This window comes from Artibeus jamaicensis, unplaced genomic scaffold (assembly GCF_021234435.1).
Source record: "Artibeus jamaicensis isolate MK-2021 breed Jamaican fruit bat unplaced genomic scaffold, CSHL_Jam_final contig_558, whole genome shotgun sequence".
In the NCBI taxonomy this organism is placed as follows: domain Eukaryota; kingdom Metazoa; phylum Chordata; class Mammalia; order Chiroptera; family Phyllostomidae; genus Artibeus; species Artibeus jamaicensis.
The window spans coordinates 2,374,620-2,398,245 of NW_026521886.1; the positions used below are offsets into that span (position 1 = coordinate 2,374,620).

Sequence of the window (23,626 nt, forward strand, 5' to 3'; positions counted from 1 at the left end):
ACCTTACGCGATTCCACCAACGTTTCCAGGGTGTCGCTCCCACCGCCTCTCACTTCTCTGGATCCGCCAGACCTCGAAAACTTAACAGACCTCTAGTAAAAAAAATCCCTAGCCAGTCCCCACAGAGACCGCCCAACCTTCCCCGCCCTTCCTTCAGAGGTCGCTGGCCAACATTACCACATCCAGCTCTCTCTCCAAAGGCCTCTTCTCGCTCTCCAGGACCGCTCTAGGCTGCCGCCTCGCCCGCCGGCTCCGCATCTCAATGGTTACTGGGCGGTGCCGTGACGTCCTTGGCGTGGCTGCAGGGAGGCCGCGGCGGGGAAAATGGCGGACGGGAAGGCGGGAGAGGAGAGGCCTGAGAAGCCGCAGCGAACTGGAGCCGCCGGAGGTGAACACAACCCCAGCGTCGCGGGCTGAGTGGGATGCTCTGGGCCTTTTCTTTGAGCTCCCCGGGGTGGGGCAAGAACGGGCGGATCTGGCGCTCACCCGGCCAGGTGCTGGGCCCAGATGAACCCCGGGCACGCCCGGTGCGGCCCGCTGGGATCCTGCCCTACATCGCCTCCCTGACGGGCTTAGTCGGCCACAGTTCGTCACTTCTTGGCCCCAGCGGAGGCCCTGCTTCCGAGGAGAAGGGAGATGGGCACCAGAAAGGGGAACCGAACTCAGGGTGGGACCCGGAGCGGCGGTGCAGGGGCCGCTACCGCCACACTGGAGACGCACATCACCACAAACACGCACACACATAGTGGGAGTCAGCGAGCAGTGGCCGCAGGCCAAGTTTCCGACAGAGCCGGCCTCTCAGTTACACCCACGGGTTAGTCTGCTGCTTTTCGCTGAGGACATGGACGACCCTGGCCTTTTACCTTTATTTTCAAGCCGAATACTGACCCTGTAATGTGATGGGTTGAGGCGGTGGAGGAAAAGAGGAATGAATACCTTTGTCTGCCGGCTGGTTTAAGCTGCGGGGTCTGGAGTTAGGGTTTTGTTGCCTTTCTTTGATGTGTCCACCTTTTCTGAGTTAGGCTGGTGCCGACTCTGCATGCCAGATGGCCAGCTAAGCTAGTGTGACTGTTCTGTATTCACGCTATCTTCATTTTGTCCCCTCCACCCCTGCAAATTTGGGTCTTGTGCATTGAGGAAATGTCTCCAGCCACCCTTTGTAGTAACAAGACTGCTAAACACGTGCGAGCTGATCACAGTATCTTTAGAACGTTTTAAGTATTACTGTGTAACTCCCTCAAGTTCTTATCCCTGAAAATATTTAATATGAGCAGATACAAAACATTAGTAGCATTTGAAGGCAACTATGAAGAACTGTTAATATGATGTTTAATGTGAACTGTCTTGGAAACAAAAATTCAGAAAAGTGTAATGTTCAGTTACTTTGGACCCAGAAGTTTTTGGTTTTTTTTTTAATTATGTACAGTGCTGTTAGTTGAGTCAAACTCTCCTCCTTCCCCACTTGCTCCCAGTTTTTTACTACCTGACTAGGGACTTTTTTCCTTCAAATATTGCCTTGGAAATTATCGAGTAAAGTTACATTAAACATTAGTTTGAGGAAAAACGAAAATCGGTAGCCTAAAGAATCTTATCTGGCTTTTAAACTGTCTTGACTGAGAGTATAGGAGGTGCATTTAAGGTGCTGTCAAAATGTACTTTTAAGTATTAGCATAATTCCACTATAATTTACCCACCACTCTTTCAGTTAGGGATAATTAACTCTAGTATGAGTAGTCTCCTTGTAGGTGACTTAGAGTAAGCACCAGTAAATTGATAATTTGTGGTCAGTAGGCAGTATTTTGATACACTATGAAGTTTGTCTTAAGGGCTTATTTAGAAAATATTCTGATACTGTAATTTCTATTGAATGGTTTAGTAAATTGAAAGTATAAGTATTTTTTATAAGGTAACTTTTTTATAAGATAACTTATGAACTTATGTCACTAAGATAAGCTATTTACTTGAACCACCTGCTCTTATCTTAAAGAGGAGAAATAATAATGCTAAGGGTGAGGTGGCCTTAGGTAGATTTTTGTTTGTTTTTTTGTCCCTTTGGCTAAATTTTTGTGTAGCTTCTTGAAATAAATAGAAATTTTAGAAAAGAATTATTCATATCATAATCATGGCCATTTCAAGATATTTTAGCTTATCTGAGATCTACTGTATCGAAATGGATGTTTGTTATTCCAGACACTAGGATGGTCTTGATTTATCTTCTCACTGAAGCTGCACATCAGTCATGTTAGGTAGCTGTGTGCCCTTTTTTTCAGATGAAGAAGCTCCCAGTGTGTAATTGGGTCATAAAGGGTACTCCTAAACTTTCTTATTCGGTAGTATTTTTCAAAGTAAGATATATTCCTGTTCCAAGGCTCTCCTCTCCCCAGCTATTCACTGGTGGGGAGAGAGGGAAATGCTTGTACAATATGTAATATGACTTCATATTAATTAATCTACATGTTTTGTTCAGAATGAATTTAAACTGAAGTCCCTTTTATGAAAAGATTCCTTGATAAAGAATATAGTTATTTGATATAACTATTCATGTATAAACTGACCACATGCTTATTCATCCTTTAAAATATAAGTCACAAGAATTTTCAAAAACCTATGGTCATCCAAAATTTTGTTTTGCACAGTCCCAAAATACAAAACATCTCATTAAATATATTTAAAATATTAGTTTTCTGTGAGACATACACGAGGAACATGTCACTCAAGAAAATTACTCCAGGCTTTATTAACATTGCGGTTAGGTTATAATGGGCTGTTTGTAACTAGGTACTTTATATAACTAATGGTACATTACTGAAGAATATTAGAACTTATTAGTCAAATATATTGTCCTGTGATGTGACTAATTGCTAACAAACTAGATTGTGTAGAACAACTTACAGACCTTAATTTATAAAAATCTCACAAATAACTAGATTATTGTACAACTTACAGTGTTTAGCTAAAGGTTCTTTATTTTTTGTGAACTCTAGAAAGGTCTGTACTTTTTGTGAACTCTATGTTTATAATTTTAAATTGCTCTGTATTTTATGCTAGTTAATTCATGGGAGCCTCTTCTACTGCCACACAATCTCAGTTCCTGCTGTATACTCTAACAAACAGTGGAAGAGACTGTTGGGTCAGTAGGTGACAACTGCAGAGGTATCTTCCTTATAAATGATGCTTTTTGAGGTTGCTGCTCCCATCAGTCTGCTCAGTAAAAATAGCTCATCTTGGTAAGTTGTTTCGACTTCACCAGGACCTGAAGAAGAAGCAGAAAAACCTGTGAAAACTAAGACTGTTTCTTCCAGTAATGGAGGGGAAAGTTCCAGTCGCAGCGCTGAGAAGCGATCAGCTGAAGAAGAAGCTGCAGACCTCCCAACAAAGCCTACAAAGGTCTCCAAGTTTGGATTTGCCATAGGTAGTCAGACGACAAAGAAAGCCTCAGCCATATCCATCAAACTTGGATCAAGTGTGAGTTGTTATTTTATATATGATATTTGTAATGGGTCTTAAGAATTTGTTTTGGAAACCTACTTTTACTGGTGTCAGTAAATTAAGTATAAAAAGGTACATGAACTTATATGTACATATTTAAGGAGTCATTAGCTTTGTATTTAAGAAAAATCTAGATAAATTATATCTCAATAGAGTTATTTTTTTTTTAAGTTTAGAATATAAGAAGGAACAACTGTTACAGGGATTATATGATTTATAAACTTAACAGCTTACAATTTTTCTAAGTTGAGCAAAACCTCAAAAATATTTTCAGAAAGAATTTTAGCTTATTTTTAATATCTTTTCATTCTAGTAATATTAAAAATATCTCTAGAAATCAGTTCTTTTATCTTAAAAGGTTACTATTAATACCCTGAGTACCTTACATATGACATTCATATCCTATAACATTAGTTCCTTACAGATAATTTTTGATCCCTTGTTTTAATATGTATTATAAACCATGAATTAATACTTACGAACTATGGATTATCTGGAAAGTATTTGAAATATTAGATTGAAGCACACTAGGTTTAGAAATTGGACTGTTTTTGATTATTTTATGTGGTTCATCCAACTAGACCTCTAAGGGAAAAAAAGTTACTTATAGTGATTGCTATTAGCTTTAGGAAATAGTTACATTCTTATATAAGGAGAAAAATCCTAAAATTGCCTTTTGTTGTTTATTCATGTTCTATAAAAATTAATGCTCAGGTGCTAGATGCATACACCTTTTTTCTACATTAGTAGTTCAAAGATCTTTAAAATATGATGTGGATCAAGTTTCTACTATAAGTTTGAGCCATGCTGCTTGTTTTAAAAGAGCTACTATTCCTCAGCACCTCTTCTCCCACCCTTTGCTGTTTTGCTTTTTTCTTTTTCTTCCTTTTTTTAAAAAATTCAGTATGAATAAAACACATTCAGTTTGTAACTTCATTACTTATAACAAGTCTCCCTACCTGAACTGATTTCTTTTTGTTTAATCTGGATTTTTTTAAAAGTTGCATAGACTTACCTGCATAAATATATATCTATTTTTATTATGATTAAACATGCATTCTCACATACACTTCTCATACAGGTATTACCCTTGATAATAAATTTTGCTATGGTTCAACACACCCCCCTAAACCAGACACCAAATTCCTACTTTGGTTTTTGTAAATCATTCACATTATTTAGTATTGCCAATCATATTAGATCGGAGGGGTATATTTGAAAAAAAGCCTACTCAGTAAAACTTTTACTTTTTGGAAAACAAAAACCTGTTTTTAGAAAATAAACAATAATGTAAACATAGTTTTCTTGGGGGAGTTGAAGTATAGGATATAAAAAATAATTGAAATTGTTGCTTTTGATTATATGATATAGTCAACTCAGCCAACAAATACTTACTGTCTTAGGTTTTATCTACAACAAATACATGACTTCTTTAAAAGATTATAGGGTGTTTCTAGAGTCACTATGCATAATCTCCAAATTAACATTTTTTTATTCCTTGAGAAACATTGTTTATAAAAAGTATTGATATTGTAGAAGAAGGGATGGTTAATTTTGTTTCAGCAAGTCACAGAGATTTCACTAATGAGATGTTTAAATTGACCTTAAGTGTAGACAGAAGGCAAAAAGGACATCTCAGATAAAGGGAATTTAATGCAAAGGTATTTTTTAAATATGAAGCCACATGGTACATTAGGAAATTGTTGGTATTTGCAAGGCAAATGAAAGCCCCCAAAATGATACCTTAGGACCAAATCATAAAAGGCTTGCATTTTCATAAAAATAGTTTGTTTTTATTCTTTATATTCTAGCAAGGCTGTAGAACATTATAAGGAGTTTAACCCTTAAGTGGATTTGCATTTTAGAAATTTCACTGTACCAGGGGACCCCCAAAACACCAGAATAATCTGGAGGGCAGGCCCCTTGTGTAGTACAGGCTTCCCCCACTAGGTGATTGTTCTGAGAACCCATCTGTATCTGTGTACCAACTGGTGTTGGCTATGAGAGGCTGCGTTCAGATTCAGTGACTTTTTTTTTTTAAGATTCTTTCAAAACATTTGCCCCTTTCACGATGGGTGATTTATGAGCACAGCCCACACTGAGCTGTGTGTTCAGCAGTTTTTCACCAAAAAATGGCATGACCCTCTGTACCTCACCCTCCCTATTCACCTGATATCACTCCAGCGACTTTTTGTTTTCCTGGATGAAAAGAGTCTTCAAAGGAAAACATTTTGCTGATGTGGAAGAGGCAAAACAAAAAATGGCAGAAGCACTAAAAGGCATCAAAATCAACGATTTCAAAAACTGAGCACTAGAAAAATGCCTCAATAGGTGTATTGCATCAAATGGAGAGTACTTTGACAGTGACTGAAGTTTAACGTGTGAGAATAAATACACAATTTTTTATAAATAAATACTGGGGTCTTTAGGGTCCCCTCTGGGTATAGGTTACTCAGTACAGAGTATTAGAGGAAGAAAACATAGATGGTAATCTAATCAGCAGGACCTTACAATATAACATGCAAGTCGAGGAAAAGATTTTCTGGCTTTGGTACTTACAAACGCTGAATCTGAAATACCCACAGGAGCTCTAAGTGGAAGTGTCCATTCTTCAAATGACATCCTATTTGAGAGTAGACATAAGCTTTGGTAGTTTAAACTATTTAAAACTTTGAGAATGAATGAAGTTGACCATGGAGGTAAAGAGAAGGAAAGGTCACTAAGGACAGAATTATAGGTATCTGTCATTTGAGGGGAACAGGAGGGATAGAGAGAGAAAATATCAGAGAATTAGGAAAATAGCCAATAAAAAAGTTTCAAAGGTAGTAGGGGTGTTTTCAAAAAGGAACTGGTCGTTAGAGTCAAATGCAGCACACTAGTCTTTGGTGACTACAGAATCAGGTCACCTCATTCTAACAGCAATCCTGGAGAATGGTAAGGAAGGAAGCCAGATTACAGTGGGTTACAGACTGAATGGGTGGTGAAAGGTTTGGAAATAATGAGGACAGTTACTTCAAAAACTTAGGTTTAGATAGAAGAGATGGTGTAAATGAAGCATGTTTATAGGCAATAGTGCAGAAAGCTAGCTAGTAGAGGAGTCTTGGTGTCTTTTATGTTTCCTGGGCACACTACTTAATTTTACTATGGGTAAGAATTACTAATAATTTTCTTTCGCCTGTACCAGGTGCCCCTTCACTAAATAATACTAAATTATAGGTCCTAACTAGGAAACCTTACAGGAGGAAAAAAATGGATAATAAAGTAAAACCTACCCACTGATAACTGAGCATTTTCAAAAAAAAAAAAAAGACTACATTTGTCTAAAGTTAGTTCTGAGTTTCTTACTATTTCTGTGAAAATATAGAAGTTGAATCTTTGAAAATAAATTATTTATATCATTAAACAAGCCTGTATAAATGTTATGTCTTAAATCTTTAATGTGTTTTTTCTTCAGAAACCTAAAGAAACTGTTCCAACTCTTGCTCCAAAAACCCTTTCAGTAGCAGCAGCTTTTAATGAAGATGAAGATGTAAGTTGACACCTAGTTGTGGTTATTTTACTTTAACCAGTTCTTTAAGGAAGAATTTAGTGACAAATTATAAGTTGTATTAATGGTACTAGTGAATTTCCTTTTCAATTCTAAATAGTGTGTGTGTGATACATCTGCAGAACCTGCATATTTCTATTTATTTGATTGTAGGGTTTTTTAAAAACATTGTCAGTTCTGGGGCAAGAAACTTAAGAATCAAGCCAATAAATGCTTGTTATGAATATTAATATATATGTGTACTAGAAAGTATATAATATTCAAAAAATTAAATATTATTGTCTTTAGTAATTTTTATATTTGAAGTCTTCAGTGATGAGACATTATGCATGCATTCAACTTACAAAACGCTGCTATAGTGGTTTCTTTATCTTAATGAAGAGTAACAGTTAATAGCGCAGATGATTCTGCTAGAAGTTTTACTCAGTAAACATGTATTCCAGAGTAAGCATAAGATGCTTACCTGCTGTCTTAGGCAGTCCTAGTCCCCTCATGACCCTTAGTGTCCCTGTTTTAACATGCTTATGAATGACTGTGGAATTTTAAGCTTAATGTTTGCATTTTTCCCTTAAGCTCCACCTTTAGAAGCTAACCCCCAGTAAGATGTGACTCCATGGTATAACAATTAAGTATTACTAGGTACATGAGTAACTGCTCCCAAATGGAAGATGCATAAGAATTATACATTCAGAGGAGCACAAACACTATGGGGTAGGGGTGATTGGGAAGAATATGTAAGAGAAGAAATACAAGTTGGGCACTGAGACATAGGGTTTTGACAAATCAAGGAATACTTATGTAAGCTAAGATATCAGTTTTCAGATCACAAGTGCTGAATAGTAAACAGCTGCATTTGACTGGACTAGAAACTTGTGTAGAGTTTTGGGCGAGGATAAATGTGAAGATTGGCACCCAGATCAACGGGTAAAGAAAAAACAACCAGTGATCACTGTACTCCCCTTTGGCCATTTACTTATTCTGTACATTTTAGTGCTTTATATATGCTAGACACAGTGAGGTTGCAAAGATAAATCAGGTATGTTCCTCTAGGAACTCAGTCTTCTGGAGCAGAGACTTACATGTAAAATAGTACAAAATAAAAATCAGAAGTACCTGGAGATGAAGTGATATGGAAATTCAGGGAAAGAAGAGAGGCTAGGTTAACTAGATGCAGCAGCATGAAAAGACCACCAGACTGGCATTCAGGGAGACCTGCATTCTTTACCTGTTTGTCCAGTTCTCAACTAGTAGAAAGCCTGTGAATAAATTACATCACCTTTCTGGAGCCTTAGTTATAACTGAAATGAGGGCTCAATTTAGAGCATATTTTTAAACTATTTTTCAGAATCCTAGGCTTCTCTGGAAATGTCTCAGGAGCTGCTGTGGTGGAAGGTGATACCTGACAATCAGGATTCTGGTCACCTTCCTCTGTTTTACTTACAACAGTTCTTTTTTTATTTGTTTGATAATTGAAAACCCAAGTAAGATTTTGTTGAGGAAAAAACATTTCATATCACTGCCTCTCCCCAGAAAAGTTTTAAAAGCACTAACTTAATATTTACTGTTTTCTGCAGTCTTGGACATTCTAAGAGTTTAGGTAGCATTTTGGTATGTATAAATTGTGTGAAGGAAGGACAATTCAGGAAGGGGGGAGGACGTATAAAAATAGAGGCTAGAGATTGTTAAGCACTGCATAATAGTAGTGGCTTATTTTGAATGTCTAACAATTGGGGTATATTTTCACTCACCTTTTTTTTTATCTTCCATATATCCCTTTGAATCGTGTAGTGTAATTATTTCTGTTTTGCAAATGGAGAAATTAAGAATTTAAGTAAACTGCATAAGTAGGTGCTGATTTTTATTTGTTGATTTTAGAGAGAGAAACCTACTTTTTTATGTATTCATTGGTGGATTTCTGTATGTGCTGTGATCAGGGATCACATCTGCAACCTTGGCCTATCAAGTTGATGCTCTCACCAACTGAGCTACCCAGCCAGGGCCCTAAATACTTGAATTTTATTTATTTTTGTCCTCACCAAAGGATTTTTTCTAATTGATTTTGAGAGAGAGAGAAATATCGACCAGTTGTCTCCTTTCTGTACATGCCTCTACTGGGAGTCAAACCCACAACTAAGACAATGCTCCAACCAACTAACTCTGCCATCTGGCCAGGGCCTAAATACTTCTTTAAAGAAATTTTGGACAGGTTCAGGCAACATTCTTTCTACTATAGGATGGTAATGATAGGAAAGGATAAACTTGTTTCTTGGATGAAAGAATCTGTGTACCTAAAATCTTTATCTGGCTCTGGCAGAGTAGCTTGGTTGGAGCGTCATCCAGATACACCAGCGTTGAGGGTTCGATCCCTGGTCCGCGCACATAGAGTAAGCAGCCAATGCATAAAGGAAAAGCATTGGAAAAACAAATCATGTTTCTCTCTCTCTCTCTCTCCCTTCTTCCCTCCCTCCCCTTCTCTCCACCTCCCTCTCTCTCTCTTGCTTCCTCTCTTCCTCTCTCTCTCAACTCAATAAATAAAATCTTTATCTGGTTCTTTTTTTTTTTTTTTGTAGAAAATGGTTAAGTAACCTTGGAAATAACAAGGTCCAGCACAAATAATGCCCGTTTTTAATTATAAAATCTTTTATTACAAAATCATAAGTAATTCTGTAACATAACAATATCACACCCAAGCACACCATATGACATTTTAGGTAAAATGTTTAAATTGCTGTCCATGCCATGCAAGACATTCACGTACTCTGTGAGTTGCACTCAAGCAGGCATTATATCTGAACCTAAAATATATTGAAGAAAGAGGGCATTCATTTAGTTCATTTTTAAATTCAAAAAGTTGTGTTTTTTAATTGTATCTCTTTAGCCTCCTTTGATCTGGACAGTCCCTGTGTCTTTCTGTCTATTTCATGGCATTTTGTAGAACGTCCCTCATGTTGGTTTTGCCTGGTATTTTCTCATGATTAGGTTTACATTTCTTTTAGCCAGACTACCACAGAAGTGATGCCAAGTTCTTAACACATCAATCACATTAGGGAGCACATGGTGTCAGTGTCCTATTACAGGCAGTATTAACTTCAATTATTTGGTTAAAGTGATGTCTGCTAGATTTCTCTACTGCCAAATTACTATTTTGCTTTTTCTAATTAAAATTTATCTTACTGGAGATGGGGGTTGAGGATATGTGAAAATACATAATTTCTTAAACATTTACTCTTTTAAGTTAATCACATTTTATTTATTTTTTGTTTATTGATTTGAGAGATTGAAAGAACGAGAGAAAGAAACATTGTTACACTTACTCCTGCATTCATTGATTGGTTCTGGTATGTGCCCTGACCAGGGATCAAACCCCAAACCTTGGTGTGTCAAGTTGACACTTTAACCAACTGAACTGTCAGGCCAGCACAATTTACTCTTGAGTGTTACCATCCATTGGTGCTTCTTGCCGGAGTCAATGATTATGTTTGTCTCTTACTGTAAAGAAGAGCTTTCCCTTATTTATATAAGTGTGGGCTCGTGGATTCTTACTTTATTCAGTAGGCTATAATGCTCAGATTGTCCAGATTTGACCAGTAGAAACCCCTTCAAGCTGAATCTTAAGAGTACCTTTTTTAAAAAAAGAATATTTAGCCCTGGCTGGTGAAGCTCAGTGGATTGAGCACAGGCTGCGATTCAAAGGGTTGCCAGCTCAATTCTCAGTCAGGGCACATGCCTGGGTTGCAGGCCAGGTCCCCAGTGGGGGCCACGTGAGAGGCAGCCACATATTGATGTTTCTCTCCCTCTCTTTCTCCCTCCACACATTGATGTTTCTCTCCCTCTCTTTCTCCCTCCCTCTCCCTCTTTCTCCCTCCCTCTCCCTAAAAATAAATAGTCTCTTTTTCTTTTTAAAAAAGAAGATAATTTTTAAAAAATAAAATTAAAATTAAAAAAGGATATTACCTCAGCAGCAACATTTATACATAAAAACATACAGACAAATTAACCTTGTTTATCTCACATAAAGTGGGAATGGTGATAATCATTTGTACCGTATATGATTATTAGGGTTTTTTTTGTTGTTTTGGGGGTTGTTTTGTTGTTGTTTGTTTAATTCTTTAGAGGGGAAGGGAATGAGAGAGGGAGAGAAATATTAATACATGGTTGCCTCTCGTGCATCCCCTGCGAGGAACTGGCCTGCAACCCAGGCATGTGCCCTGACTGGGAATCGAACCACAGTTGTCTCTGTGGTTCGCACTCAATTCACTGAGCTATGCCAGCCAGGGTGGGTTATTAAGGTTTTAAAAGATTGCTTTTTTTTTTTTTAAGATTGTTTGTTTGTTTGTTTGTTTGTTTGTTTTAGAGAGCGAGAGTAGGGGAGGGAGAGAAACATTGATTGTTTGCCTCTTGCTACTTGCTTCTTGCAAGCCCCCAGTTGGGCTGCAACCCAAGCATTTGCCGTGGCCAGGATGAACTGGGGAGGGACCCTTTGGCCTGCTGGGTGATGCCCAACCCACTGAGCCACACCCAGGCAGGGCAAGACTGTGCATATTAAAGCATTTAACACAACGTGTAGCACGTAATAAACAAATGGTTTAAGTGCTAGGATATCTAGTTCTTACCAAAAATTTTAATGCAAAGCTAGCACATTAGAAGATGTGCATTTCTTTTAATAATGTAGTTAAGATAGATAATTTTCTCCTTTTACCAAAATTTATAGTATTGAAAATACTAAATGACTTAGCTATAAAATTTAGCATATTAGTAATTAAGTGAATTTAATAAATCTATATGCAATAATTCATCTTTTTATTTCCCTTTTTTCCCCTCCCACTATAGAGCGAACCAGAGGAAATGCCTCCAGAAGCAAAGATGAGGATGAAAAATATTGGAAGGTATATTTTTTTCATAAATATTATAGAAAATGATAGTAAATTAAGAGCAAGAATGAATTACATATAATCTGTTAGTGTTCAGGCTTTTCTTACATATGTAGACAAAAATAATAATTTAAGGCTTTTTTCAGATACATGAAATCTATATATTCTTTTTCAAATAATAAATAGCTAGAGAAATACTCCTGATTTAAAATTTCAGTTAAAATTTTTTTCTGGTATAAAAATAAATGGCTTTCATTTCATATTCTCACCACTTAATCTTGATGATAAATGCCCTTTTTTTCTTTGCTTAGATATCAAATACCAAAATAAAGAGTATTTTAATTTTCTTCCATTGTTTCTTTTGTTGTGGAAATAACATTACTTTCAAGTTAACTGTGATGTTCAGTTTCCTGTCTTGGTATGCATAAATGGATAATTTACAGGCTAGTAAGAAAGGCTTAGCTTTAAAGCAGCCCATATTATATACCCATTTCTACCCAACGTATAAACTTCCAAAGAACTAACTGCAAAGTCCATAAACAGGCATTGGTCTTCACATTTTCAGTCTGTGATTCAAATGGAAATAGTCCAAGTACCTTCCTTTCATACTGAGACCTAACTAAGAAATGTATCTGACATCGTAACCCCATGTAAACCCAGTATAGAGTTCATAAAATGACCTGAAGCTTTCTATTTGTGGTACATCTTCCTGTTTTTCTTCTATTTACTTTTTTATAAATGCTGATGGCAAGCCAATAAAATTGATATCATGACCTTAATGGGTTGCAAGTAACAGTTTTAAGAATTATAATGGTTGCCACCTTTAGCTGTATATCAGAATTACCTTAAAAGTTTGTTAAAACTACAGATTTAGCCTGGACCAGTTTGGCTTATTTGGTTGGTTGTCAACCCACAAAGCGAAAGGTCACAGTTTTGATTCTTGATCCGGGCACATGCCTAGGTTGCATGTTTGGTACCTGGTTGAGTGCATTCTCTTCCTCTTTCTCCTTCCCTCCCCTGGCTAAACAAACAAACAAAACAAAACTATAGATTCACCTGGTCCTCAGACCTAGTGAATCTGAAATTTTAGGACTGGCTCTATAGAAAGTATATGTTTAAAAACCTTTGTAGGTCCTTCTGATGTTCAGCCTATTTTTATAGTGAGTGCTAAACAAATGTATTTTGAACGAATTAAAAACATGGCCCAAAAGGCTTTGTATAACATTTTAAATAAATTTCTTTTCTTTTAACACAGGGATACACCAACATCAGCAGGACCAAACTCCTTTAATAAAGGAAAGCATGGGTTTTCTGATAACCAGAAGCTATGGGAGCGAAATATAAAATCTCATCTTGGAAATGTCCATGACCAAGACAATTAAATGATATGTTTTGAAATTGGGGTGTGGGGTGGGTGTAAAGTTAAAAGGAACAGTTTCCTTTTTAAAGAATGGTATAAGACTATCTTTGGAGCCGCCTTTTTTTTTTTTTAAGATTGAATGGTACACTAATAAATGAGAGTTTGAAATTAGACGTAATTTATGTTTTATATACAGATTTCAAGACATTTGCTAATTTTGTAGTTTCATGTGATTACTTTCCAAAGGTTACAGATAATTTTAAAAAATCAGAAATGGTACCTTTCTAAGAATTGCATATTTTTTTAGACATAACTATTAGCACATTAAGAGGGAAGCAAAGAGTTATTGTCTGTTTAAACTGCAAGTAATTACTCTCTAACTTAACTCCCTTATTAACCTAAACTTTCTGGCTCCCAGGAACAGCCTTATAGAGAGGGAGTATCATATTGGGAGGAAAATGTTACTGGAGTATTGACTGAAAATAGTAAAATTAAAATACTGCTTTTTTTCTAACGGGCATTTGTTTTGTTTCAAGTCATATACTAGGTATTGCATTGCTATCAGTGGATACAGAAGCTTAGCTCTTTGATTTTTTTTTAAAATTTTATGTAAGCTGTTGAGTATTCGATATAGTCCACTTCACCTTAATGGGTCTTGTCTACTTTCATTAGTCTTCAAAGAACAACCGTTTGCTACCAAAGGAAATCAGTATTTTGAATGTGCTTCTCTTGGTTTTTGTTAATAGCTTAGTTCCTATAAGCATTCCCACCAGACTCGAGGCAAGTCATAGGAAGCTGTTTCTTTTAAAATACAAACCACCACCAAAAATTTTAAATGTACATAATACTTAAATATTTGGCTGTTTTTATTTTTTAAAAGGTAACAAATAGCATAAAAGCAACATTGAAGATGGAAAATGAGAAAGATGCACTTTCTGTAACTTTGTCAAAACATTTAAGTTACTAACTTGTGAAATTCAGTTTGATTTGTACTTTAAATAAGACTACAGGAATTCTTATTTAATACAATACGATGGTTGGTTTTAAGTGTGTACATATTAACCAATGGCCTCTCAAAAGCACATTTTAGATATTAAGAAGAGAAGGAAAGAAAATGCATCTTTAAACATTTTATGGACTGACCACATATACTTTGTTAGAGCTATGTGTTACAAGGTTTTTTTTGTATTTTTGTATTGTATATGAATTATTTTTTAATGTGATGAGTAAACACATCTTTAAAGCATAGTCATAGATAAAAGAAAAATGCAGTATAATGATTTTCTTGAAAATTTCTACAATGTTGAATTTGTAGGCAGCTTCAGACTTGTCTTAGTGGTGGTAACACTCACTCAGCTCTTTTACAAGGTAGTAACTCCAGAGAAGCAGCCTGTATATATTCCTAACACTTCATTCATTTTCATTCGATAGAGTAAGCCCCAAGTAAAACAATGGAAATGTATATAGAACTATTAGTTCTTACTTTTGATTTAATGGTATCAAGATACATGAATTTAACTTGCTTCAATGTAGGCAAACTTTTTTTTTCCATTTTATTGTTTATGTTAAAATAACATCCCTCTCTGCATATTTGTTTCTTGACTTAAACAAAATATTAACCTATGGTCAAGATGGGAGAGAGAAACGACTGAGATGAATGTCTTTACTATAATACCAATAAATTTGTCGAACTCAATAGTGTTTTTATTTTCTATTCCACTTCGTTGTTCTGGGGTGGTTTTATTTTGTTTTAACAAAGATGAGACAAATGTTACAGTTACTGCTCTTGCTAAGCTATTCAGAGATTCTAAATTATTATTTATTAGACTCTAATTTGGCATTTAGTTCTGTAGCATCCTTCTCCTCCTCCCCTGCCAGTGTTATCTGCCCTGTGCTGTAGAAAATCCTGCCAAGGCATATCTGGGTGTTAGAAGGTATTGTCATACAGACGTCTACCATCCATTAATTCTATAGATTTTCTTAATGTTTGTAATGCTTTGCCCAATAGATCAGGTCTTAGTAAATGAGAAGATTGAGCTCCAGTTTAGAATTAAGATTCATATCTAGTTTGACTAATTACAAATGAAAGCTATGAGCTTTAAGTGTTTTTTTCCTTAACTCCTAATGATCAAGTTTAGCTTGATATACTGTGGAAAGATTGTTAACGTGACTATTGTGGCCAAGTGCAAATAATATTTTTTAAATTTTTTAAAATTTCATTTTGAAGAAAGTTCAGATGTAAAAAAAACATGTTGCAGAAATACTATAAAGTATTTCCATGTTTTCCAAATGTTAACATCTTAGAGGACAATTGTCCAAATCAGAGAATTAACATTGTTACAATACTTTTATCTATTATATTATCTTACACTGTTCTACAGACCTTACTCAGTTTTCACCATTTGCTCCTCTAATGTCTCCCTAGTCAAAGATTCACTTCATTGTTACACATTGTGTGTCTTCTCTATTTAGCTGAGAAGAGATTTAATTAAATCCCAAAGATTTAATTTGGGACACTTCTTCAGTGTTAGTCTTTTACGACCTGAGACTTTTTTGAAAAATATAGGCCAATTATTGGTAAAAAAAATTTTTATTGGGGTTTACAAGTAAGTATCTTGTGGGAAGATTCTTGGGCATATGTAACTATCCTATTTCTCATCATACTTTTGCCCACTGATTGGCAGGTATTCATGCCACCACACACACCCCTCCCCCCCCTTGGCTCTTTCTTGAAACAGTTATTAGTATTTTACCAAATGGTGGTTTTTCTATTTCATTCATTTCTTCCACATTTAGTGGTTGAAATTCTGTGAAGTTTTCCTCTGCCCTGGCCAGGTAGGTCAGTTGGTTAGAGTTTTACCGATACACCAGGCTTGCGGGTTTGATTCCTTGGTGCAGGTGCATATGGGAGGCAACTGTTTGGTGTTCCTCCCTCTCTGTTTGTTTTTCTTCCCCTTCCTCTCTGAAGTCAATAAACATTCTTGGGTGAGTTTTTTTTTCTTTTTTTTTAAACTTTCTTCCCTGTCCTTTCTTCAATTATTTTTGGATAGTGGGCCCAACTAATTCTTATGTTACTCTGTAGGTTATAACACATTTCTAAAAATAACCCATTATTTATTTTAATAGTGAAAATGCCCCATATTTACCCATGTAAACTCTTTCCAGTTGACTGTTATGTCTTTATTAATTTTGAAGAGATGAAGGAAGAGAGAAATATCAGTTTGTTGTTCCACTTATTTATACATTCATTGATTGCTTCTTGTGTGTGCCCTAAGGATTGAACCCACAACCTTGGTGTATAGGGATAGCTCCAACCAAGCTACCTGGGTACAACCAACCAACCCTCATGTTTTTTTGAGATTTAAGAAATAATTTCTGGCACCAGAAAATATATTAGGTTCATTGTGTGTTTTCTCCAACCCTGGAAGCTGTGATTTCTCTAAGCATTTATGGTTTCTTTTACCAGAGAAAGGTTTTCAGAAAGCAAAATTGGTACCAGGTGTTTACTCATTGGTACTGAGGTGGTGGTGTTGCTTCTAGCCTGCTTAACTACTAGAAAATGTATGTGTGTGTGTAGTATGTACACACATCTCTATTTCTAGGTCCATGTGTATTTGTGTATATGTACGTGTATACTATATGAGGCTTGTCCAGAAGGTATCCAGCCATGTAATGTGAAAAATCAATGCATTTATTAAAGAAGATACAAGAAATACTGTACACAGGACAGTGACACCTCCATTGCCTTCAAAGTTGGCACCTAGGGACCTCATATAGTTCCAATCACCAGCAGCTGCCCTGTTGTATTTCCCTGAACCTCATTGATGGTCTGAAATCTCTTCACATTCAAAGGTAATTTTAGTTTTGGGAAAAGTCATATGTCACAGGGCACCAAATCTGGCCTGAGGTGGGACTGAGTCACCTGGGTGGTTTGATGTTTTGCAAAAAAACTGCACTAGATGTGATGAATGAACAGGTATGTTGTGATGAAACTGCCAATCACCAGTTGCCCATAGCTAAAGCCGCCTGAATCATCTGAATAGTTTCTGCGAAGGAATGTTCAAGCTTAATACAAAATTTGATGCATATTCATTGCTCTACTCAGTCATTTTGAATGTGATGCTACACAGTACACATGCTTCATCAACAGCATCTACCGCCCCATTGACTAGTACAGTGAAGTTGTCATGGTTCACCCATTTGCATTCCAGTCCAGTCTCCTAGGCTGCACAAATCATTCTTGATATATTAACAATGGCTGGACTCCTAGACAGACCTCAGTATCTGTGTATCTCCATGAGTTCATATTGATGTGTCACAGCCAACATCACAGTTCATTCTAGTTTTCCTCCTTTCCACGTGTATTTGATTGATCAGCAGTAAGAAATCCGACTTTGTTCATAATACATTCACTAATTTGCTTAATTTCTATAATACAAAGTAGTTTTCAGAACTACTAATTCACATATTTTCCTATGACAATCTAACCAGTATAGTATTTCTATGTAGTTCCTTTTATTTTAATCATTTGTTTAAAGATTTTATTACTTTTAGATTCGGGGAAGGGAGGGAGAAGGAGGGAGAGAAATATCAGTGTCAGGTACACCAGTTGTCTCTCACACACCTCCAACTGGGGACCTGGCCTGCAACCCAGGCATGTCCCCTGACTGGGAATCCAACCGGTGACCTTTCCATTTGCAGGCCAGCACTCAGTTCACTGAGCCACACCAGCCAGGGCTTATTTTAGTCTTTAAATTCATAATCAAAATACTATTTTACAGAGTAGGTTATTTTTTTCTCTGCTTTTCCTTTCATTATGGTTATGATACTTGTTTGTAATGCAATTAGTTAATTTATACTTCATAATGAATGCCCATTTCTTGTTTGTTTGTTTGTGGGGGGGGGGGTTTTGCCTGTAAGACATCGGGTGGATTGATTGGAGCATTGTCCTGAGCACCAAAAGTTTGCAAGTTTGATCCCTGGTCAGGGCACCTATGCCCTGGTTGCCTATGGAGGCAAGCAATGTGTTTCTCTCCCTTTCTCCCTCCCTCCTTCTCTTCCCCTTCCCCTCTCTCTGAAATCCATAAAAATATCTTTGGGTGAAAACTCTTTAAAAATTTAAAACATTAGCATAGTTCTAGAGCTACACAAAAGTATGACCCTATCTTTGCTATCTCATCATCTTTATCCTGTCCTTTTTATCCTAATCACCTATAGGTTATCTATGGTTTTTTCTTTATCCCTTCTATTTTTAAATAAATGAATAGATGGATGTTTATCATTACCCTTTTACATGAAATGTAGCATATTACATAGTTACTTAACTTTTTTTTGCTTTACAATAAACCATGGAAATTACCAGTTCACAAAGATCTTTCTCCAAAAAATTTAACAGCTACATAGTACTCCATTGTGTGGATATACAATAATTTATGTAAATACATGTCTATGTAGGGGCATTTAGGTAATTTCCACTATTTTACCATAACAATCCTGTAATTGAATAACCTTGTGTGTGTGTGTTTTCATAATGTTGAAATATATCTCCCTTCAGGTAAATTCCTTGAAGTAGGATTGCTGGGTCAAAATATAACTGCATATGTACTTTTGTTAAATATTGCTAAATTGTCCAAAAGGATTGTACCAGTTTGTTTTCCCACTAGGAATGTATGAGTGCCTCTTACCATAGCTTTGCAACAGAATGTCATGCTCTTTAATTTTTGTCAAATGTTAGGTTAATATTTCAGAGTTAGTTTTAATTTGCATCTCTAGCTATGAGTAAGATTGAATATCTTTTCATTTAAGGGCCTGTTCAGTATCTTTATGTTATTTTCATTTTACTATTGCTTTATTGGTCCTTCCTAAATGTTAAGAATTCTTTAAATATTAACTATTTATTTTTATATGTTTTAAGTAGTGCCTCCTTCATTGTCTTTTGGCTTTGATTATGGTGTGTTTTTATAATGTAAAAGGTTCCATTTTTTACACAGTAAACTTTGTTAATCTCATATTGCCTCTCAATTTTGTGTTAACAGAAACCCTTTTTCTATAGTGAGGTTAAAGATTAATTCACCCATGTTTTTTCTGGTGCTGTATTGTCACATTTTTTAATTTAAATACATTCCTGATCTATTTGGAGTGTATTCTGCTGCATTTGTGAGAGTGGGATCTCATTTTATCTTTTTTTTTTAATTTATTGATTGTATAGCAAGAAAGGAAGAGAGAAACATCATTATGTTGTTCCACTTATATATGCATTCATCAATTGATTTTTATAGGTGCTCTGGGGATCAAACCTACAACATTGGCATATTCTGGATGATGCTCTAACTAGTGGAGCTATTTGGCAGGGGCGATTGAGATCAAATTTTAGTGAAGTGATATATTTATGATATTAAGCCATCCTAATTGAGAGTGCTTTAGCCTCTTTCAGGAATGCATTTAAGTTGTTCTTTTGTAGCTTTTACATATTTCTTATTTCTAAAGTATACAATATTCTTTGTTTCTATTGAAATAAGGTTTTCTCTATCATTGTGTACTGGTTATTTTAGGATATGAAGACAGTTATTTTCTATATGTTAACACTGTATCTTCCTATCTTTCTGAATTCATTTATTTGAATTTCATCATGGACTTTTTAAGACTTTCCAGGGTGTACCATCATATCACCTGCAACTAGAGGTGATTGTACTTCTTACCAGTTTTTGTGCCTCTAATTTTTCTTGTCTAATTGCATTGCTTAATGCCTGTAAAACAGTATGGAATGCTAGTAGAAATAATGGGCATCTTCATTCTTGTTCTTAGTGGAAATGTCTCCAGTATTTTACAATTAAATAAGATGCTGCCATTTTAGGGTTAATGTAAGCATTTTATTGTGTTAAAAATATCCACCAATTCTTATTTTCTTAAGGGTTTTTTAACAGAAATAAGTGTTGAATTTTTGAAGGCTTCTTCAGCATGGCATCAGTGAAGGAAATCTAATAAAAAGCACTGTTAACCTGAGAACTCTAATATGTAGCAGAAGGTGTAGCAACTGCAGGAATAAACTACCACCCTTAGGGCCAAAGGAATAAGTGAACAAGGGAAAGACTTAATACTTAGAGGGAGGCATCAAAGGCCGAATTTCAGATCTTTGAGAAGGTACAGATGATGCAAGGAAGAGCAGCACACCAAGCTGCCCATTACTACAACGAAGACATTTTGGAAACCCTTTGGTTCAACTTCTGCATGACAAATCCCTGGTGATATGAAGCCCTGCACCCCCACAGGAATCTGTTGTCATTTAGCAGTAATTATTGTTTGTAGTTTTCACTTCTCTTCATTTTACTGTACTTTCCAAATTTCCTACACTGATCCTACATTTCTTTGATAATTGGAGAAATGGGTGGGGAGTAGAAGTACCTCTAATGTGAATTAGGTTAGTTGTCATGCTAGCGACAGGCCTTCAGATGCATGAGAATTTTCTCAAATCGCCTTGAGCCACATCGGAATAGATATCCACTTAATTTTTGCTCATGGACATAGAACTGTTATTTATGCCTGTGTATTTTTAAATACAATACACAGCACAAATGTGCTGTTATCCTACATATCTTTTTTTCTAAGAGTAAATCATCTTTGGGAGCATTTTGTCTACAATACCCATTAAATTCACATTGCTTAATATTTAGAAAAAATAAAAACTAGTATATGTAAATATCAAGGATGACCACTATAACTTTACTGCAAGAAGTTACCTGAATTCTTGTGTATTTGTATCACTGATTGGTATTGACATGTACTGCAAATGAATCTCACTCAGAATCTAGGATTGTCTTGATCTCATGCCATCATACACATGGAGCAATTTTATTACTGTGTTTAGAATTCCATAACTAAATCATAGTTGATGTAGCACTTGAATTAGAATCAATAGAAATTATGGGTTTACCCATGTAACTATAAAAAATAAAACTAAATCTGTACGTAATATATAGGACAGTTGTCTGTATAGAGAATAATAATATAAGGATAAACTCATAACTGTAAACCTACTTTTGCCCCACCCTTTATATAGAATATATACTCTTTTACACCTTGACTGTAATGAAAAGAGATCAACGAGCAGCAGAACACAAGTAATACAAAGAAAGTAACATTGAAAGAACACAAGAACAGCCCTGACCAGTATGGTTCAGTGGGTTGGGCAGCCCCACAAAGCAAAAGGTCACCAGGTCACTTCTTGGTCAGGGTACATGCCTGGGTTGCGGGTTCATGATCATCGTTTCTCACATCAGTGTTTCTCCTCTTCCTTCCTCTCACTCTAAAAGAGCAAAATGTTGAAATATTTGCAACTGATTAAGGGAAATTAATAAAGATGCAACTGAAAATGAAAAGGTGTGGCAGGGGGGTGGCATGGGGTATACGGGAACTCTACTGTTCCATTCAGTTTTCCTGTGAACCTAACTGCTCTTACATAAAGTTTATTTTTAAAAAGTCAGGGTGTGAGCAGTGGCTTGCCTCAGATTCACAAGGCACATATATCTCCACCATAAATACAAGTAACAAGTGTAAAAAAACATCAATATTAACACATTATAATTGTAATGTGTGTGGATATATAAATATAAATTTTTTTTCAATTTCCCAAAACAGGATTTAAATGTAGTCATATTTTCAAAGGACCATTTTGAGAAGAAAGTGTCATTTTTCCTGCTGATTCTAACCAAGTGTTTGTTCTCATTCTACCCTTTTTGAATTCTGCAGTAGGCCTTGTCTACATTATGCTTCAAGAAAGAAAATCCGGTATCTTAAGTATGACTTTTACCATAGATCTTGGTTTTTCTGGTAGGAGAAACTTAAGAAGCAGGTGCTATTCCATGCCAGCTTTTAAAATAAGGGGTACTGGGTAGTGTCACCATGCTGAAATGGATAAAAATCGTAATACCCACCTCTTGTCATGCAAAATGACTTTCATTCTTATTATGGTTTGTTTGCTAATTACAGAGCCATTAGAAAACCGGGGAGGTTCAAGATGAAGGGCAGTTTCAAATATTAATCTAGAAATTATGTAAGGCAGAAAGGGAGATAGGGCAAGTATGGGAAGTAGGAAACCCAAGATGTTAGTAGTATGCTGCATGCATGACTTTTATGTTAACAGTGATTAGGAGTAATAGAAGAAACAGACCAGACATTGCTAAGGAATTCCGTGGCTGAACTGATTATGGAAGAAATACAAGTATCCTCACTGACCAGGGATGTGGACCTAAGTTCCTGGAAGAGTGGTAGATGTTGAAGAGCCACCCACCCCACCCCTCCCAAATTGGCAAATATATACAGGTTAACCTTTAAAAGTTTAGGAAAAACCTGCAGCTAGAATTTAGGTAAGTAGGAGGTGGTGACTGAAAATCCATAGTGCTAGTTTTTGAGAAGGACTAGGATATTCGAGGGAATGGGGTCATGATGAAGCCTGATTGTATAATGGTAAGTACCATTGGTGTAGGAATCGATAAACTATTTTGCTGCTTTCGTCTTTTTCCACATCTGTTGAATGGGGTTAATATACATTTCAACTTATGCAGCACTACAGTTCATGAAGCATATGCCCATGATGTAGAATATACTGTGCCAGGAACTTGAATGTGGTATCTAAACTACTAAAAATAATAGTTAAAAGGATGTAACTAACAGGCTAATGGGAATGGGATATTTAAAAAGACAGGAAGAATTCCAGTCAAGATGGCTGCATAGGTACACATGGTACTCTCCTCCTTCCACAACCACATCAGTATTACAGCTAAACTACAGAACAACCATCATTCAGTACCACCTGAAATCTAGCTGAACAGAAGTTCTGTAAATAAGGATATGAAGAAGCCATTCCAGACTTGTAGGAGGGTCAGAGACACAGAATGGTACAGTCCTGCACCCACATGTAGTGGATAAAAATCAGGAGGCATGTCTTGGCTGCAGATGTCCCTGCTGAGGAGCAAGGAGTCCCTGCCCCACACCAGGCCCCAAGCCTAGGGTTCCAGTGCCAGGAAGAGAAGCCCCCCAAACTGTTAGCTGTGAAAACTAGCAGGGCCCTAAATGAGTAGCTCAGTTGGTTAGAGCTTTAGCCCAAAAGGCCAAGGTTGCCAGTTCAATCTCTGGTTAGGGCACATACAGGGTTCAACAGAAGTAATGCCTGCTTGAGTAAGGTTGGTAGGGTAATAACATGGGTGTAACAATTTATAGTATTGATTTGAATATTTGAACTAAAATGTCATATGATGTGCTTGAGTGTGATATTGTTATGTTACAGAATTATATGCTTATGATTTTGTCATTTAAAAGGGGCATTATTTGTGCCAGACCCTGTACAAGAATGGACCAATGAAT

At 36.3% G+C, this 23,626-nt stretch overlaps 1 protein-coding gene across 1 annotated transcript; it reads left to right on the forward strand.

Moving 5' to 3' along the window:
- The first annotated feature begins 279 nt into the window (after positions 1 to 279).
- On the forward strand, positions 280 to 14,963 carry PCNP (PEST proteolytic signal containing nuclear protein). The gene is made up of 5 exons (XM_037131642.2): positions 280 to 388; positions 3,251 to 3,465; positions 6,944 to 7,018; positions 11,867 to 11,922; positions 13,163 to 14,963. Exons 1-5 carry the CDS (start codon positions 325 to 327, stop codon positions 13,287 to 13,289), a joined length of 537 nt encoding a protein of 178 aa, XP_036987537.1. The 5' UTR covers positions 280 to 324; the 3' UTR covers positions 13,290 to 14,963.
- The last annotated feature ends 8,663 nt before the right edge of the window (positions 14,964 to 23,626 follow it).